Source organism: Coturnix japonica, chromosome 18 (assembly GCF_054131305.1).
Source record: "Coturnix japonica strain WE chromosome 18, WE-NBRP24, whole genome shotgun sequence".
NCBI lineage: Eukaryota > Metazoa > Chordata > Aves > Galliformes > Phasianidae > Coturnix > Coturnix japonica.
This window is the reverse complement of record NC_140680.1, coordinates 13,646,729-13,666,029: the sequence shown is the minus strand read 5'-3', so window position 1 is coordinate 13,666,029 and position 19,301 is coordinate 13,646,729. Positions and strand designations below refer to the sequence as shown.

Sequence of the window (19,301 nt, the reverse complement as noted above, 5' to 3'; positions counted from 1 at the left end):
CACTATGGGGTGTGCCCACACAGGATGGTGCTGAGGGATGTGTGAGGTGGTGCTGGAGAATCTCCTGAGCCCAGGACAGGGTGAGGAGCACTTGGGGAAAACACCATATCACAGAGTTGGGTCTGCAACTGGGTCCAAAGGATTTACCAGGGTGCGACAGAGGGGATGGGGAAGCTGAAGGCACTCTGGCATATGCTGCCTGTCGGATAAGGGATGTCCTTGCATGGCCTGTTGGTCTTCCTATGGGTGTTAGGAACAGGCACAGCATGAGATCCTGGGCACAACCTCCCCTAGTGATGTTTGACGGGGACACTGGTGCTGTCTGCAGTCATTCACGTGGGTGGGACAGGGGCCCCACAGACTCATCCATGGGACTGGCTGACATCACTCGCCTCCGGCTAATCTCTCTTCCAGCAGCGGTTTCCCGTTTCCTTTCCAATCTGTGCTCTGGGGCGGCTGCACTGCTCAGGGCCAGGCAGGAAGAGACATCCAGCTGTGCTCTCATGGGGGGCCCCTATCACCCATCCCCCCAGTATCCCACCCAAGGCGCCCTTGGTGTTCTGGTCCCCCCTGCACACCCAGCCTACCTCTCTCTTCCTTAGGGGATGCTGGCATACAGCTCCTTGCTACCTGTGCCTAGAGTAAACCATCATTAATAGAAAACACCATGCTGGGGGTCCAGCACACCATGGAGACCCAGGTGTCCCCACCCCCAGTCCCATGAGCATCATAAGGCTCCCCAGGTGTGGTGATGCTGGAGGCCATGGGCTTCATCGCAGCTCAGCAGTGGATGTGGGTCCCTGTCCTCACCACCCCTGTTGTCCTCCCCATATACCCAATGCCACCGCCACTTGGGGCAGAATGCGGGGTGAGGTGCTGTCCTCGTGGACACTGAAGAACCCTACCTGCATCATGATGCTCAGGCAGCAGCTTCTCACCCCTTGTTAAATCTGGCTGCAGCCTGGACATGGAAGAAAAATATAGGGGAAACTAGGAGAGGCTGAGGACATGCAGGCTGAGACCTACCCCAGCACCCAGAATGGCAGCACCAGAGATGCTTGTTGTACAGGGGATGTGGGTGGTGCAGTGGGGTGGCTAAAGGAGGGCAGTGGGCATCTCTGCCCAGAGTGGGCATCTGGCTGAGACAGGGAAAAGCCCAGCATCACCAGCAACGATTCCTCCATTTGCACTGGCCAGCACAGAGCAGGTTGGAATCATTCCAAGGCAGGAATCCAGCAGCAAATGGGTGGGTGGAAAATCCAGCGTGTGTCAGCTTGTTCCCTCCACACTGTCTGTCCAGACAAACTCCCTGCTGTCCGGCGGAAGCCAACCTGTGCCCACACACTCTCACCCACAGGCATGCAGATGTGCAGAGCCCAGCATTGCCTTTGCCAGATGTGCAGAGCTCAGCATCCCCATCCACGTCCCCATCCCCCCCAGTCCCTGAACCCAGTGTGCAGCACCCAGCACAGCCTGGGGGTGCCCCACTCCAGCCTGAAGCTCCCCGGCTGTGCACACACCAACCCCTTTATTATGCCAGAAACCACTGCAGCAGCAAACACTAGAGGCAGCCTGTGGAGGTGAATCCGTCACCCAGGAGAGGACCTGGGGGGCTCCCAGAGGTGGGGGTCACACAAAGCCTGGGAGGACCTGGAGAGTGAGACACACGACAGAGAGGGACAGTTCTGGTCCTGTACTGCTGCAAAACCTGGGCTGGTCCCACATAAACCCTCCATTCTGGACCTTTGAGAAGCACACCCAGAAGGTCTTACAGCAGCAGAGGGACCTCCTGGTGGTGGCAAAGCTTCATTCAGTTACACAAGGCTTCCTCCCCCCAGACTTTCACCTCTCCTTGGAGTACCCAATCCTGCAGCCTGCATGGAAACATCTCCATGGACCACCACCCTCTCAGTGCACAGACACTGGGCTCCCACAGGACAGTCCCCCCACAAGAAGGTGTCTATAATGAAGAAGGTGGGGGGCACAGGGTGTCAAATCCCCACCGTGGCCCCTCTCTGGTGGCCCATCAGGACAGGCATCAGGCCTCGTGGTCGCTGCCGCTGAGGTGCTCCTCGGACAGCCCTGTCTCATCGATGTGTTCCAGAGAGTCAGCGTGCTGCAGGGAGAGCTCGGCCAGGCTGAGGCTGGGCAGTGTGTTCTGCTCTGGGTACACCCAAGGCTTGTACCCGGGGTCGTGCCTGCGCTTCCACTCTGGGTACTTCAGCCCTGCCTTGTATATCTTCTTCATCGCCTGTGGGAAGAGCAGGTGTGATCCATCACGGTCACCCCAAGACTCCAGCTCCAGCACCTTCTACTTCTCCAAGGTGCTGTCATGGTTCCCCATGGCCCCGCTACCAGCCGTGCACCCTGCTTACCTTTGGTGCCACAAACTGGGAGACTCGGTTCACCACCCACTTTGGCAGAGATCCTGCAAGAGCCCAGAGCTCCATCACTGAGATGAAGAGATGCCATGACCCCTCAAAATCCCTGCTGGGTACATTGGTCAGTGCCCAGTATCCAGAGCTGGACTGAGACCCCAGATCCCCCCATCAGGGAAACTGCCCTGTGCTACGCTCTGGGAGGGCCCCCTCTTCTTCCCATAGTTGTCTTCCCTTCACTATGGGACACAGGATGGTGGAGAAATAAGATGGGCCAGCTGTATCCATGATGGGACCATCTGAACATCATGGAGTTCAGCAAGGCCAAGTAGAAGGTCCTACACTGTCAGGCTGGGGCAGTCCCAAACATGAATACAAACTGGGGGATGAATGGGTTGAGAGCAGCTCTGAGGAGGAGTTAAGTACATTGGCAAGTGAATAACCAAATTCTATGGCCAGCTGCATCCTGGGCTGCATCAAGAAAGGGTTGGCAGCAGGGTGAGAGAGGTAACCATCCTTGTGAGGCCCCATCTGGAGTACTGCACCCAGATCTGGGGTCTCCAGCATAAGACATGGAGCTATTGAAACCATGAAATCCCAGAATGGCTTGGGTTGGAGAGGACCTCAAAGCTGGGGCTTTAAACAACTTTGCTTAGATGAGAGCCAGGGGGTTGGAGCTGGATTGCCTTTAAGTCCCTTCCAACCCAAACCATACCACGATGCTGTGATTCCAAGCTCTGAAGACCCATCCCACAGCAGCACGCTGCAGCACTGCACTTCAGCTCTCACCTCTGGGGTCCACCTGGGTGAGATAATAGAGGACGCAGGCGCTGGTACCGTTGGCCTTGATCAGATAACCGGTCTGCAGGGACACAGCCCTGACAAAATCCTTTCGAGGTGGGTATTTCTGCAAAATAAAGAAGCCGTACAGCTCAGAACCTGCCCCAACCTCTGCCCACAGCCACCCCCAAGACCACAGGGAACCTACCGGGTGCTTGACGCTGTAGTTGAGGATGATGTAGTCGTTGCCCAGGGGCAGCCAGGAGCGCAGGGTGACAAAATCACGGTTCTTCAGGGGACTGGGGCACTTCCCTGCAGAGACACCTGGTTACAGCCTGGTGTGGGGCCGCAGCTGGGGCACCCCGGGTGTGCAGGGGCTGGGGGCTGCTCACAGGAGTAGTATCCCACGTCGGCGTTGACCGTCAGGCGCCCGATGTCGTAGGTCTCGATCATGTTCGAGTCCCACTTCTTGCGGTAGTGGGTGTCGTGCAGCACGTCGTAGAGTGTCTCAGCAGAGACATCCTTGCAGGAGATGCGGGTCTGAGGGGAGACGGGAGGTCGGGTCCCCACTGGGTCCCCATTGGTTCCCCATTGGTTCCCCATAGGGTCCCCAGGGTGGTGCGCACCCCAGGGATTGGGGCTTTAGCTTGTTTCTTTTGGCTGGTCCTGCTGTAACCGGAGCCACCCGCTCCAGCGTGCATTATTGATGACCCCAACCCTGCTCCTCCTGATGCCGGGAGGAAAGAGATGTCATCTGCTCCTCGTTAGAGGCCTTGCATCTTTGATGAGGTGCGTGGCAGCTCCATGTAATGGGAGCCGGCCCTTTGAACGCTGGTGGCAGGTCCCATCAATCTCAGGCGAGCTCTCCCTGCTGGCCCAGGTGATGCTGTCTGCCCAGCAGGGCTGCAGACGTGATGTGCCTGAGGTGTGGGAGCACCCAGCCCTTCCTCACTCAGGTGTCCTGCTGCAGGAGGAGTCCACACGTCCTCCTGGAAATGCCTGTTGCCACTGAGGGGCCATTGCACCCACAAAATCCCCTCCTAAAGCACATTGCTCATCCTCCTGCAGCCCAAGCATGGCCAAATGGAGGCCGTACAACAGCTTCAACAGGCAGTCAGCTGCCCAAAACAGGACTGAAGGGGGTTTCCTGATGCTCCAGATGCTCAGGAGCCCTCCAAGCTGTGCCTTTGTTGGTGAGAAAACCAGGGTTCTTCTGGCCCCATAATGCCAAGCCTGGTTTGGCTTCATTGCAGCTCATGGGAAGGATCCCTGGGCAATGCTGATCAGGGACCAGATCTGACCAGCTCTGTGCTCAGGCCCTTTATGGAGCAAGGAAAAGCCACAGCAAGGAGATATTGGCAGTGACCCAGTCTAGGCAATGGTGTGACACTCAGAATCCCCTGAGCCTTCTGGGAGCCCCTCCTCTACAGGGTCAGCGATGGAAAATTCTGCACCCTCTCCACTGGGCTGAGCTTGTTTGAACAGGGCTGGACTTCTTCAGGTTCCTATAATCTGATCTGGGCACAGTGCCACAGTCCTTGCTGCTGTCCCCATTGCCCTTCATGCTTTGGGTGCCTGAACATGGCTTCAAGGGGCTAGAAGGTGGCCCAGCACCTGCATTGCCCTGGAGCCTTATTCCTGCACATCAGGATGTTGGATGTGAATTTTGCTTCTTCCCAGGTATCAGGGACCTCCTGCACTCACCGTGAATTCCCACAGAGATACCAGCCAGACCCCTTAGCACCCTTGGGTTTATCCTACCTGGTCCTGTGGGTCAGTACATCTATCCCCAGCTGGCTGGGCTGCTTGCTGGCCCTGGCTCAATACCCATGCCACACCAAAGCTGTGCATGTCACAGCTCTGCAGAACTCTGCTGCTGCTGCTCCTCCTCCTCCTCCTCTCCTTGGCTAGATGGACCTCCAGCCCCAGCATCACTGCAACCAGCAAATGCCTGGAGCTCCAGGAAGCCTCCTTCTGCCCTCCTGGTGTCTCATTGGGCTGCTGCCTCTCTGAGATTGGGAGAGCAGTGCAGAAGTCTTCCCTGTACCCTCTACCCCAGGGGCCTACTCAAGACCTCCTTGTGCCTCCCCAGCTCTTCAAGCCACAGAAATCCTCCCCCAGTGCTCCCAGTTGGAAGCCCTCCTTACCGGGTTGTGATCAGATGCTCCAGCCCCACTTGCTCTGGCAGATTCCATCCCTGTCTGATCTTCAGTGAGGATCCCATAGCCACAAAAGCCATGACAGCAGCCCCACAGCCAAATGCTGCCCTACATGATGCTCATGCTGGAATAACCTCTTCTTCAGTGGGGTCTGTGGGGCTCCCTCACCCTGCAGCTGCTCTTGGTACTCTCAAGCTTACCCAGCACTGTCACTAGTGCCATGTGGGTGAGCAATGAGGTTTGACAACACAAGGGATGAGTGAACATCACTAGTCCCTCTGTAGCATCCCAAATCCATCCCCTGGCATGCAGCAAAGCCCCCGCCATGACAGCTGGGGCATCTGAGATCCTCAGCAGTATGGGATGTAAGGCAATTGTACCCAGTGTGCCTGGGGGAAATACACCAGCCCACCCCATACCCCAGGGCTCCCCAGCAAGGCCATCTCCACAAGATTATTCCCACCTGTGTGCAGAGCAAAGGCAGTGGCAAGGCAAGCACATACAGGTGCCCTGGGCGTGTTTCCATGCTGCAGCAGCACCCTGCTTGCAATGCTGAGACACGGGGCAGGCAGAGAAGCTGCCAAGCACGTTACCAGCATGCAGAAGAGCATCCGGGGCCAAACCCCACCGAGCCCTGCTGCTTGGGGCTGGAGCAGGGGAGGGCTCACCTTGATTTTCTGCACGGTGCAGCTCTCCTCCTGGCCCTGGCTCCAGACGGTGACGCCAGCCTTGTTGTAGCGGCAGTGCCAGCCCTCTGCGCTCTCGCACTGCTCCCTGAACGAGCTGAAGTCGGAGTCGTCCGGGATATAAACCATCTCCCCGCCCCTGGACATGGGGGCTGAGCTGATGGAGGCTCCTTCTGCCTCCCCACCCGGCAGCCAGCTCGCACCCAGCTCACGCTGCCGTCCTCATCCTCACGGCCCTGAGGCCGCAGAACGCAGCGAGGAGGAAAGCTCCTTCCCTGCGGATGTTACGGCAGCTGCTGGCAGCTCGGATGTCTTCCCGGGCTCGCCAGGATCACGTTTCTCTCCAGCTGCCCGGCTGCTCCTCTATTATTCAGCAGGTAGCAGCTCGCTAGGGGCTCGGTTTTCAGGGCAGAGCTGCCCCCGGCTGCCCGAGTCCCCGTGTTCCCGTCCCCGCTGTCCCCTGGCAATCTCTGTGCCTGACTTTGCTGCAGCAGCTTGATTGCAGGGAGTGATGCAGCACCCAGCCGTGCCCTTCCTGGTGCACAGCAGGAGGGATGCTCTCGTCCTTCACGCTGCTGCCCCAGGATACAGCTCACTGTTATTTATCATCACGTTGTCCTGATGCTTTTTGCTGGGATGCTGCTCAGCTCCCTGGCCTGGGTCACCTGTCCCACACTGGTGGTGTCCAGGAAGTCCCTGTTGGTCCCTGATTTGAGCTTCTCAGGCATTGCCTTTCCCTACGTGTCCATTCCTCCCAGTTCAGCCTTACTGCATGGGGACAGGTGGTGTGGATCCCTACCACAGCCATGGATGGGTACATTGAGCATGGACCCAGCCTTCACCCTGGGGTGCCCAGCCTGAGTCCAACTGAACATTAAGGCACCGATCACCATCATATGGGCAAAACCCCATGGAAGGAATCCAGCCCCACCCACAGTTGCTTGGGTGAACAAACCTTTGTGCAGTGAAGTCACCAAGATTACCCCCCAGATCTGGGAGCCCCAACCAGGATGAGGTCAGTGCACTCTTGGGTGCTACTCCAAGACCCCTTCACTGAGGATGCTCCAGCTCAAACCCTTCCTCTTAGCACTGTGATGCCCATTTTCCTTGGCAGAATGACACTATATTGAGCTGACGTGCTGGGGGGGGGGGGGGGGGGGGGGGGGGGGGCTGCCATCCAGAGAGACCTGAACAGGCTGGAGAGGTGGGTCCCTGTGTTCCTTATCCACTACAGCAAGGCCAAGTTTAAGGTCCTGTACCTGGGTCAGAGAATCCTAAACATGAATACAGGCTGGAGGATTAGAAAGTGTGTATTTGTAGCCCAGAAAGCTGATCATAACCTGGGCTGCATCAAAAGCCATGTGAGCAGGGGGTGAGTAAGGAGCTTGTCTCCTCTTGTGAGACCTCAACATCCAGTACAGCTTTCAGCTCTGTGGACCCCAACACAAGGACCTGATGGAGTGGAGGACTTCAGAGGGAACTGAAGTGATATAATAAGGGGGAATGGTTTTAAACTAAAAGAGATTTAGTCTTAGTCTTTGCTGAGAGGGTGGTGAGGGCCTGGCACTGTTGCCCAGAGAGCTGTGGGTGCCCCATCTCTGGAGGTGCCCAAGGCCATTGATGGAGTCATGGGCAGCCTGAGCTGGTGGGGGACATCCAGCCTATGGCAGGGGTTGGAACTGAATGGGCTTTGAGATCACTTCCAACTCAATCAGTCTGTGATTCTATATGAGTCTTGTTTTGCACGACGCCCAGTATCTGTGTCGCCAAGGCCGGGTGGTTTCCATCATGTCCTCGGATTCCTCGTTCCGTGCAATCTGCTGCTCTCCCACAGGGTGTCACGCGTGCTCCATCGGCGACAACGGCAGGGAGCGGCCGGGGCCGGACCCAGAGCAGGGAGGTGGGGATAAACTGCTCGGTGCCGAAGGCTTGGAGCCTCCCCGACTCCGTGGAGCCGCCTCCTCTTCCTCCTCCTCTTCCTCGTCCTTTTATTCTGCCCTGCTCTGCAGCCGCACCCACCCCGTCCCCGTCAGGGTCTGGAGCAGCCATGGTGACCCCCCTCCACCCCCCTCGCCTTCCCCGGTGCTGGGGACAGGGCAGGAGCAGCGGTCGGGTGTCGCTCTGCTCCCGGACACCACCGGTAAACCCCTCCTGTCCGCCTTAATGCAACGTGACAGCCGAAGGTGCAGAGAGGACACACTGCTCTCAGTCCCCTCCATCCCCCAGTCCCCCCAATAAGGTACGTGCCTTGCACAGTAGGGTCCCTGTCCCGTCTTCACAGTGAGCAGCAGGGGGATAGGGGACGGCGGTGGGACAGGGAGCTCTGGTGGGGGTCATTGTGTAGCACTGCAGGGCCTGTCCTGCTGCTGGGGTCCCCCTGCCCTCTTCCCCTTGTGGCCCTTGGTCCTCTCTGCCCTGTGTCCCCAGATCCCATGGGGGTCCTAGCAGAGATGGCTCACAAGCTCCCCTGGCTGTCATGGCACCAATTTAACCTCTGCATATCTCAGAGTACCCCTTGGTGCCCTGCCACTCAGACAGTGCCCTGTTCTGGGATGCTCACAATGCATGTGGCTGCATGTGTCCTCCTCTAGGAACCCTCACCCCTGGCTGTCCCCCCATGTCCATAGATGCCCAAATCCCTGCTCTATTCCACTGCTGTTTTCCCATCCCTATGGATGCTATGCCAAGGCGTGTTTGCACCGCGCCCCACTTGGGTGTCAGGATGATTTACAAGGCACGTGAAAAATGTCGTTATTTTTCCTCCTTTCAGCTGCAAGTCAACGCTGGGGGAAGGATGCTTCATTATCTCTGTCACCCTCCTAAATCTCTTTATGAGAGGGTTTGGCTGCAAAGCTCTGTGTTGTTTCGAAGTTACCAGCCAGCATGGGAGCACCCAATGCACCAGGAGCAAGAAGGATGCGGGGACATGGGACAGCCACGTCCACCCCAAGGGGTGATGCCATGCTAAGTTCCTCATCCCCATCACCCGTGTCCACCTCTCACCCCCACACCCTCAGCCTCACGCTGCCAAGCAGAGCCCGGAGATACGCCGGCGCAAAGTGCCACCTTCCTGATAATGCCATTTATTGGACTAGGTGACATGCAGGCTTTGGGGGATAGCAGAGAATCCTCTCGGCTCAGCCTCAGAAAGGATTTCCACAGCCCTCCCGGCGCTTGTCAGCGTGTCCCTGAGGAGTTATTACCTCGGGCTGCTGGGAGCTGGATGCGTCCCTGCCCCCTGGTTGCTGCTTTGCAAAGATTACGCCGCCTTTGAATAAGCTCCGCGCGGCGCTGCTGCCGACGCGTCAGACGGGGGCTAATCAGAAAATGAGCAGGGGAAGGAAACTTGGTGGCAGCAACTTATCAGCGGTGCAGGCGTGCTCTGCCGGCTGCTGCTGCTCCTGCATCCAGCCCCGTCTGTCTGCAAAAGGAAGGGAAATTTCCCGGAGATTTCAGTGCTGAAGTTTGCTGCAAATGTGTGGCGTGGGGAGGGTGCACACACATGTGCATGTGGATGTAGTGTGTGTGAGCATGTGTGCACAAATAAGCATGCACAGGCTTATGTGCACACACCCATATGGTTGCACATGGATGTACGCACAGCATGGCTACATGCACACACATGTACACACATACATATGCATGTTGCATAGGCATCTGTGTGCACACAGCTGATCATGAGCATGCACATGTGCTCCTGCATGTGCATGGCCTTGCATGTCTGTCCTGCCCATATACACACTTACTAACCTGCATGTATTACAGTGTGGGCACAGTGGGTCCTCTCCTGGTGATGGGGGTGCAGCAAGTGGGGGACAGACACTGAGCCATGCTCAGGGGTAACACTGTGTCCCACTCAGCACTGCTGTGACATCCATCCCCACACCATGGTGTTACCATGGGTGCCCCCAGCAGCATCACAGGGCACTCTTTGGGTGTCCCCTCCCTCCCATCTGGGGGGCAGAAGTGAGACTTGGAGTGCAGAGGTGATTAAAATGCACCGTTTGCTTTATGTAAGCACAACCGTCAGGGAGAGTTACAGGGCACTGAGCTAGAAAATAGCATTTACACAACCCACCCCTCGCACCGCAGCCCTGACCTTTGCAAGCTTTATGCATAGCACGGCACCGCCACCTTGGTGGCACTGAGGGCAGCAGGCAGGAGCTGTGCTGGGAGCTCTGGGGCAGAGATGTTGCTTTTGGGGCAGTGCCCAACCACTGCAGCACTGCTCTGATTCTCTCTCCCCGTCCCTTTGGGATACTGTTGGCTCGAGGCTCGTGCTGCACGTGGAGGATGCATGGATACAAGCAGGTGCCGAGCATCCGAGCCTTGGAAAAACAAAGGCATTTGGTAGCAGGGGGAGTGAGGAGGGGGGATGTTCTCCCGAATGGATTGGAATGAGGCTGTGATTGGGAACAGATGCTGGAGATCTGGGAGGGGGGGGCAGCTGTGTGGCTGTGGCATGGGGCCAGCTCCAGCCAGCTGCACGTGGGCATGTGGGGTGCTGGGGGTTCTTAAGTTCATGGAGCCTCACCCCACAGTGGCTCCATCCCCTTTGCTCTGGCACTCCGAGTTCATCCCAAGGGTTAAGGATGTACCTGGAGCTGAGCTCAGCTGTGACGCAAGTGAGAACCTGAACAGCACCCACCACCCATCAATGAGCCCCACATCCCATTGTGCACCACCCTGGGGACACAGGGACAGCTCTGTGCTGCCTTTTGCTATCTGGGCCCCAAAACAATATTTATGGCCCTTTTTAACTCCTTGTGGTGCCCTGGTGCCCGTGCCATGTGACGGCTGAGTCCTGGCACCCGTGGGGATCTGGCGGGCGGCACTCGGCGGGCGCACACTGCAGCGCGGTGCTTTTCTTCTCTAATCTTCTTATTTCATTTTAGCATTTACAATACAGCCAGCCGGTAATCCTGACATCAAACACGCCACGCAGCACTTTCAAGCCGCACCGACGTCAGGCTGCTCTCACTCTGGCAGGAGCTGGCAGCTCCGACGGCTGCAGATAACAGGCAGGAGGGAGAGGAGGGAGAGTGGAGCAACGGGCAGGAGAGCATCCTCCCCAGCCCTTCTCATGCAGTCACCCTCAAGGTGCCCTCTGGGGGATGTGGGTGCTCTCCTTTGGAGTGTGCAGGGTGCTGGGCCATGGGGTGTCAACCTTCAGCTGGAACCACAGCACAGTGTGTTGGGGATCTGGTCTGGAGGCAGGGATGGGAAGCTGGTGAAGATACAGGGGTTGGAACCTGGTGCGGATATGAGAATGGGGATCTGGTGTAGATGCAGGGATGGAGACCCAGCTCTAATGCAGGAACTGGGACCTGGTGAAGAACTGGGAATGGGGTCCTGGTGCAGATGCTGGGATAAAGTCTTGGTACCAGTGCAGGGATGGGAACCAGATGCAGATGGAGGAAGAGGCACCAGTGCAGATTCAGGGATGAGGACTCAGTCTGGATGCAAGAATAAGAACCCAGAATGGAGATGAGGATGGAGATCCAGTGTGCACATAGGGATGGGGACCTGGTATGGGTGTAGGACTGGGACCTGGTGCAGACACAAGGATGAGGACCCAGTGAAGATGCAGGGATAGGGAACTGATGCAGATGCAGGACTGGGGGCCTGGTGCAGATACAAGGATGCTCCCCAGGTCCAACAGGAGACAGCCTTGGGCAGGAGCGCAGTATCTGGTATGTTATCCATAAGCACTACTGTTGATGGAACAGAGCAGTGTCTTAACACCATGTCCCAGCACCAGGGCTGGGTGCAGCTGGTGATCCCCATGGCTCCCTGCCCTGCAGCTGGACCCATAAAAACCACCCGTCCTGCAGAGCAGTCCCCTCTGAAACAAATCCCAACCTCCATGCTCAGGTCTCCTCCTCTTCCCTAGCCCTGCTGCCCACTGGGGATGGCAATGCCTGCACCCCCATGCCTTCCCCATGTCCCTCAGCCCTGTTCACACTGCAAGGACTCAGCACTGATCCCTGGCTTGGCTGAAGTGCGACGCCTCTTATTTGTACTAAAGCACAGGGAGAAGGATTCATTTCCCTACTGAACAGACTTTGGGAAGCTCTCCCTCCCACCTCCATCCTACTGGCTGATGCCATGGCTGCCCATGCCCCCCAAGTGTGGGTACTGTGCACCCCACACCCAGCGGCGATGGCACGGGTGGTGCAGTGACGGGAGGCTGACAGGGAAGATGAATGGTTTTAATCACGCCGCTCACAGGGCACCAGCTGAAGTTTCGTGTAAGTTATGATAGCGACAGTTTGCACGAAAATTGTATTTCCAGGCTTCATTGACTGGCTTAATGAGAATCTTTACGTGTCAGATATTAAATTAAGAAATTAAAGAGCTGTTGCGGTGCGTATAGACTCCTTCCCTCTCACCGAGCTGCTGCTTCCAGATCAATCAGGAACGAGCCTCTAGAAAAGATGGGAGAAGCCTTTGATTTTCTGTCACTGGGGAAGTGAATCTAATCCACGCTGGCACCTCGTTCATGTTTTATTAAATGGAGGAGGAGGAGGGTGCAGCCCCCCCAGCTGCCCGTGTCCCTGCGGTGACTGGCACCCAGTGCTGGGAGCTGGACCTTGTGCATCCCAGTGCTCCACTGCTGCTTGTGCAAGTGTGTGCACGCAGGATGGGAGCTGTGTGTGCACGTCTGTGTGATGTGTGCATCTCTTGGGTGGCTGCATGCAGTGTAGGTGTGCAAGTGGTTGTGTGCAAGGAAGAAGGCTTGCAGAGCACAGGGTTTGAGTGTGAGTGTGTATGTGAGCATGGAGGTGTGTATGTGAGCACACTGAGGCACGGTGCAGGAGGTGGCCAGATGGTGCTGCATGGCTGACAGTGCTCTGAAGAGCGAGATGACAGGGAAGTGCCATCATTGTCTCTCCCCATGCACTGAGCCACGTTCCCCACAGACAGTCACTGTGGGCTGTCACATCTCCTGCTGAGTGGGACAGAATGACACAGAGCCACGAGGCTGCTGTGCTCTCAAGGATGGGGATGGGATATGGGGATGGGGTGTGGGGATAGGATAGAATGGTGGCAGGTTATGGCACATCCCCCTGCAAACAAGTAGCTCCCCAGCACCTCATGTGGTCCCCAAAGTGCACCCCTGTCATTGTGGGTTGCTTGATGACACCATGCATCCTGCCTGCTGTCCCCATGCTGCACTGTGAAGCCACCTGCCCGGGGGTGGCTGGGGGCATCCTACAGCCCCAGGGTTGTTTGAATCTTGAGTGACAACCTGGCCTGCTAATGAGCCCCTGTACCGGGCAGGAGGGCTGACACCCGCATCATCACCTCAGGTCAGCCCGGGGGGAGTGGCCAGGAGGTGCTGGCTGGGACGGAGCTGACACTGATTGCATTCATATTGCACCACTGCAGCACCTTCCCACCCCATGGCATCTCTGCATTGCTGCAGCCGTACCCTGGTGCCTGTCCCAGTTCCTTTGCAGCCCCAGTTCTGTACCCGTCTACCTCCCATCTCCTCTCCATCCTCCCACATCCCCTCTCTCACTCCCACGAACACGCACAGACCTAATCTGCTTGTTAGCCTATCCCTTCATCTAAAACCAATATGCAGCGGAATGCTGGGGATAATTAATTGATCAATTAGATAGAGAACTGCCTGTGCTCATGGCACCGCTCACAAGCGGAGGGGAGGCAGTTCCATTGCACCTGGCAGCGTGGGGACACAACGCATGGCGTGTGTCTGAGCAAGCTGGAGCTGCAATGCACCCCTAGTTTATTGGTGCACACCCAGTTGTGCACCCCCAGCTCTACTGGGTGCACATCCAACCATGCACACTCAGCTCTATTGGTTGCACACCAGTCGTGCACGCTCAGAGGCATCCAGTGTGAGCACAGCAATGCACACCCAGCTGCATTCAGAGCGTGTGCCCAGCTACGTGCAGGCAGGTACATTCAACATGCACCCCCAGCCATGCACACCAAGATGTACACACTCAGCCATGCACATCTGGCCATGCACATGCATCCATGCACACCCAACCATGCACTCCTATCCTTCTACATGTATTCATGCATACCCAGCCTTGCACACCCAACCATGCATACATGCATACAGAGCAACCCCATCGCAGGGCTCAGCATCGTGAGGGTGCAACACCCCAACTGTGCCAGGTCGTGGGTGGGTGCTGAGCACCCTGGGGTGCTGCAAGGAAGTGAATAATGCAGCAAAGCCGTGTCTGCCACCCCCCTCCTCCACAAGCTTTGAAAAGCAACACATTACCCTGATCTCCAGACATGAGTTTTTGTCACCAAACAGGGTGATGAGAAGACTTTGAAGCAAATACAAACACCGGGAAAGGGAATACATAAGAAGGGAGTCGCATGTTCTCTTCAGAAAACAATTGCGGTGTCAACTCCTTGGAGCAGCTGCGCAGAGGGGGAGCTGCTAAGCAGGAACCTGACAGCCACAAACATGGGAAATTATCATCAAAATGAAGACATCTCCCCCCCTCTCCCCCCCATCATCCCATCCTCTCCCCCCAACCCTTGCTGACTGGGTGCTCCTTCCTTGCTCCCCATTGTGCCCCATCAGCCCCAGGTCATGCAATGCATTGCTGCCCCAGCTGCTGTGTGATGCCCGTGGCCCCGTGCACTGCTCCATAATTCTGCAAAAGCTGTGGGAGACGAGGAGCAAAGAGCTACAGGGACAGCAGGTCACACAGCAAGGGGGGGTAGCATGGGAGTTTGGGGACCAGCATCTTTCCTTCTGCAAACAGCCTCTTGCCCTTTGCACATATCTGTGCCTTGTGGGCGCACTTTAAATCTGCAGACACACCTTGTGTGCATGTTGCTGTCCCTCTTTTGCACGTAGACTGTTTGCACAGCTTGCACAAGCACCCACACTATGCATGCATGCTCCTGCCTTACTGGTGTCCTGTATGTATGCTCCTCTTGCATCATGCACGTGCTCTCCTGCCTTGCACACGCATTGCATGCACACTCCTGCCCCCCCCACACACTAGTACCTTGCACACCTCACCCCACATCCCTGCTTTTGCATCCCCCTCCTGCCTGATGCCCTCCCTGAAGGAGAACAAATAAATATATCTGTGTGTGTATATAATAGCAGCACTATATATAGCATGGAATGTGGGCTCATTCTGTGGCAGGTCCCTCTCTGGGACTGCCAGCTCCTGGTGGATTATTTGTGGGTATTTCAGCTGGCTGAGCAATTCGGGCAGGGCTGGGGATCCCTTGGAGGGCCCAGGTGGTGCTGGGGCTGGGGGTGGGCACTTCAGTTCAGCACACCTCTGCACCATTTGATGCACGTGCACTTCTTTGCATGTGCACTCCCAGCACGTGCACACTCATCCCTGCACGAGTCCTTCCAGCCTGCTCACTCTAGCTGCACAAATGTGCTCCTTGCACGACCTGTGCTTTTCTTCATGCCTTACACACCCTTGGGCATGCATCTGTCCTGTATGCACCTGTGGCCTGCATGCACACTGCCACCCTTGACACATACGCTTTGCACGCATGCTTGGCTTCTCAATTATACCCTGCATGCACACCCTCCATCATCCCTGCATCCCAAGCCTTGCTTACATCCACCCAACCTATGCACACACATTACTCGTGCATGCATCCTATTCATGCACCCACCCTACCTGTGCATTCTCCCTACCTATGCATGCAACTTCTGCATGCACACACTCTTTTACCCTACTCATGCATACACCCTACTACTGTGTGCACCCCAGCCATGAAAGCAACCTCCCCATACATGCACCCTACCCAGGTATGCACCCTATGCATGCACACACCCTACCTGTGCACGCATCCTACCTGTGCATGCACCTTACTTATCTATGCATCCTACCTGTGTAAGCATCCTTTCCATACACACGCCCCATCTCTGCATGCACCCTACCCATGCTCAGCTCCTTAGATGCACCCCCAAATCTCTGCATACTCCCACACCCGCCCGCCCACCACCTGCCCGTGTCTGGTGCCAGGCTCCCTTCTCCTCCTGCTTTATCTGCTCTTCCCAGCTGCTCTCGCCCCTCCCTGCTGCAGCCTCCATCTCTCCTTCTCCCCAGCCTCTTGCCGTGGTTATCACAGCCTCGCACACATCCCTCCCCCCTGCTCCTGCTCGTCTTCCCACACTCCTCCTGGCTCCCCTTCCTTACATCCCCACCCCTCATCCCAACCCCATTCCTCAATCCCCAACCCTACATTCAGATTCCCATCCCTCATCCCTCCATCCCACCTCCACCCCATCCCATCCCCATCCCTATCCAACCCCTCACCCCTCCATCCCCATCCCATTCTCATCCCCATCCCACCTTCCCCAGCTCCCCCACCCCACTGCTACCCAATCCCTGTGCTGTCCCCTGGCCCCATGCCCCTGTCACCTCTCAGCTCTCTCTGCTACAGCCACGGCAGCCCCAAACTTTCCAGCTTTTTCCAGCTGTGGGAGGCGGGGAAGGCTGCGCCTCCGCTCCCAGCCCCGCGATGCTGCGCTGCCACTCCGAGCGCTCCCGCCTTATGAATTTTACATTATTACCCACTTTAAAGTATATAAAATAACTAGTCATAAATTATTGAGGGGAAATTTAAAATACTACAAATGTTTATAAATGTTTATCAAGAGGTCTTCAGAAGCGAGCTGCCGCAGCTTGCACGGCTTCCCACGGCTGGCAAGAGTGGGGGGATGGCATGGCCCTGCCCGGGGGGGGGGTCCATGGACCCCCAGGAGGAATGCGGTGCCGGCTCCCAGAGCATCCTTAATTCATGTCCCTGTGGATGGCAGGGAACAGATTTCCATCCGCGCTGTTTCCTTTCACTGGTGGCGCTTCCCATCGCCTGCTGCTGTGAGACCTGGCTGGGGCTGCCCCTGTGCCTGTCTCTGTGCAGGGGGTTGTGTACTGTCCTGCAGGGGATGTGTTCTGTGCCACTGGGGACATGCTGTGTTATAATGGGGACATATCTGTCCCAATGGGAGCATGTCCTGTGCTGCAGGGGGTGTGTTGTGTCCTGCTTGGGAGATATCCTGGGCAACATAGGCATAGCATGGCGTGGGACACCATAGCATGGTACAGTGCCGATGGCACAACATGGTATGGCATGGCATAGACCAGCATGAATAACAATTAAACTTGGACAGCTTGGATGACATGGCATGGCACGGCAAAGCACGGCACAGCCATGCAGGGGTGGCACCTCTGTCTTGGGAAGTGTGGTATTTTTGGGCCTGGAATGGCACAGCCTGCAAGGAGGACAGCAGTGCTAGGGCTGGCACCTCTGTCAGCCAGCATGACATGGTATCGCATGGCACAGCCCTACAAGGATGGTACACTAAACTTGCCAGGCTGCATGGCATCACACAGCACAGCACAGCCTTGCAGGAATGGCAGAGCTGAGCCCAGGCAGTTGGCATGGTGCTGTCCTGGCACAGCCCACCAAGGAATCTGCCACCACCAACCCTGCACGCAGGATCAGGATCTGCAGGCAAAGTGTCGCTGCAAGCAGGGGACAGGCAGGAGGAGCAGTGACGGGGACAGCCATGCATGAGACACAAATGCATGTGGCAGGGACGCGTGGCTGACTCGGAGCTTCCACCAGGAGCTGCCGGCAGGGACTGTGCTGAAAGCACTGCCTGATTGGGGTAATCATGGGAGCACAGAGTGCATTAGCTGCGAAGGTTTATAAAGGGAAATTAAAATAAAATTGGATGTGACAGAAAAGTACATGGAAAATTAGTATAAGAATATGAATATTTATGGCTTCAATAGGAAAGCTCTCCTGTGTGCTCCCCGCCACCTCCTGCTCCTGGGGACATGGGGACATCAGGGCTGAAGCACCCCAGCTGTGTGCCCATGTCCCTGGGGTGCCCATGGGGCTGCTGCATCATGTGCCATTGAGCCATCCCCATGGGATGGTGGTGGTGGAGGCAGTGGGGAGTGATGCCGTGTTTGGGCAGGGGGAGGGACTGGCAACACACATTGCTGGCATGAGGAGCAATGAGGGCACTGGAACATTGCAGGAGTGCCAGGGCAGCCGGGCAAAGCCAAGCTCTAGCACTGCACAAAGGTGCCATCGTCGTGCAGGGACAACAGAGCCCCACATCCCGCCTGCCCAGGGCCAGTCAGCCCCCCACCCCTCCCGCTGTCACACTTAGAAACCATTAAAATAATTGAATGCTTTAAATATTCAGCACTCGGCTTAAATATTCATCAGCAAAGTTATTCTGATTGCTACACTACATCAGCGCAGGCTGGAAAACAGTTCCCCTCCAGCAAGCTCCCCCCGCCCCTGTGAGCAGCGCTGCGTGTGCCTGGTGCTCACGTGGGCACACATAGGCATGCACACGCATGTGCACGCTTGTGCACATATCTGCACACGGGCGCATCATGCAGCTCTGCATGCATTTCCATGCACGCTCTGAAGAATGCTTGCAAAAGGCTTGAGAGGGCGGGGGCAAGAAGGGGTAGTGGTTTGCACCCCCCACTCAAGGGATAAGGAAAGATTTAGGATAAAGGATGCCCTGGAAAGAGGAAAGTGACTTCTACTTGCACGCACTGGGATGCAACAAGGAGCTCTGAGGTGCACCAAGATGCTTTGAGATGCACCAGGACCATAGAGCAAGGTTCGGTGCAGCTTTGGCCTTGCAGCAGGGCAGGGGTTGTGCAGAGAGTGAGTGCTGCACGGGTGCACCCAGCTGAGCACGTGTGTGAGGGCATGTGCCTGTACACGGCAAGGCGCAGCCAGCAAAGCTCTGCAAACAGCACTGATAAAATTGTTCCTCCAATACCTTAAAGCAGGCTTAGGTTTAAGCGATCTCGCTCCAAAGACGGCTCCCGCATACATTTTGCAGGCTCGAGCTGCAGCGTTAATCCTGGGGAATCATCTACTTTGCATCCACATTTGCCATTCACATCTGCACAGAGCAGGCTGTGCGGGCATCGGGGTGTCACGCAGCAGCGGGGTCCCCACCGTGTCCCCACTGCAGAGGGATGGGGCTGAATGGGCTGCGAGGAAGGAGCCATTGGATTTACTCGTGCTGATTCCATCAGCCCTGTAATTAGATTAATTTGTTGGTTTGATAGCGACCTGTTCCTCGCCATTGGGTTTGTTTATGTGTGTTTTACGCTTCGCCTTGGCAATAAACTGGGAGCTGAAGATCTGGGAAGTCCCTCCATGTGCTCGGGTGGGAGATGCTCATCCCATCTCAGCTCATCCTTTCCATCACAGAATCACACAGAATGACCCGGCTTGGAAGGGACCTCAAGGATCATGTAGTTCCAACCCCCCTACCT

At 56.6% G+C, this 19,301-nt stretch overlaps 1 protein-coding gene and 1 long non-coding RNA gene across 2 annotated transcripts; both read right to left on the bottom strand.

The window, feature by feature from the left end:
* Positions 1-1,509: 1,509 nt before the first annotated feature.
* LOC107320292 (START domain-containing protein 10-like) lies at positions 1,510-6,259 on the bottom strand. The gene is made up of 6 exons (XM_015875994.3): positions 5,986-6,259; positions 3,551-3,698; positions 3,367-3,470; positions 3,168-3,285; positions 2,376-2,428; positions 1,510-2,251 (listed from the first exon to the last, which is right to left on the bottom strand). Exons 1-6 carry the CDS (start codon positions 6,148-6,150, stop codon positions 2,039-2,041), a joined length of 801 nt encoding a protein of 266 aa, XP_015731480.1. The 5' UTR covers positions 6,151-6,259; the 3' UTR covers positions 1,510-2,038.
* A 5,940-nt stretch (positions 6,260-12,199) lies between these two features.
* Positions 12,200-17,063, bottom strand: LOC107320295 (uncharacterized). The gene is made up of 3 exons (XR_001558210.3): positions 16,398-17,063; positions 14,264-14,440; positions 12,200-12,431 (listed from the first exon to the last, which is right to left on the bottom strand). It is a non-coding gene; the product is annotated as an uncharacterized LOC107320295 (long non-coding RNA).
* Positions 17,064-19,301: the final 2,238 nt, after the last annotated feature.

Coding starts and splice junctions, on each gene's coding strand:
- LOC107320292 (XM_015875994.3), bottom strand. CDS start 6,150: ATGTCCAGGGGCGGGGAGATGGTTTATATCCCGGACGACTCCGACTTC. Junction 3,471..3,550: donor CGACGTGGGATACTACTCCT/GTGAGCAGCCCC, acceptor GTGTCTCTGCAG/GGAAGTGCCCCAGTCCCCTG. Junction 2,429..3,167: donor CACCCAGGTGGACCCCAGAG/GTGAGAGCTGAA, acceptor GGGCTCTTGCAG/GATCTCTGCCAAAGTGGGTG.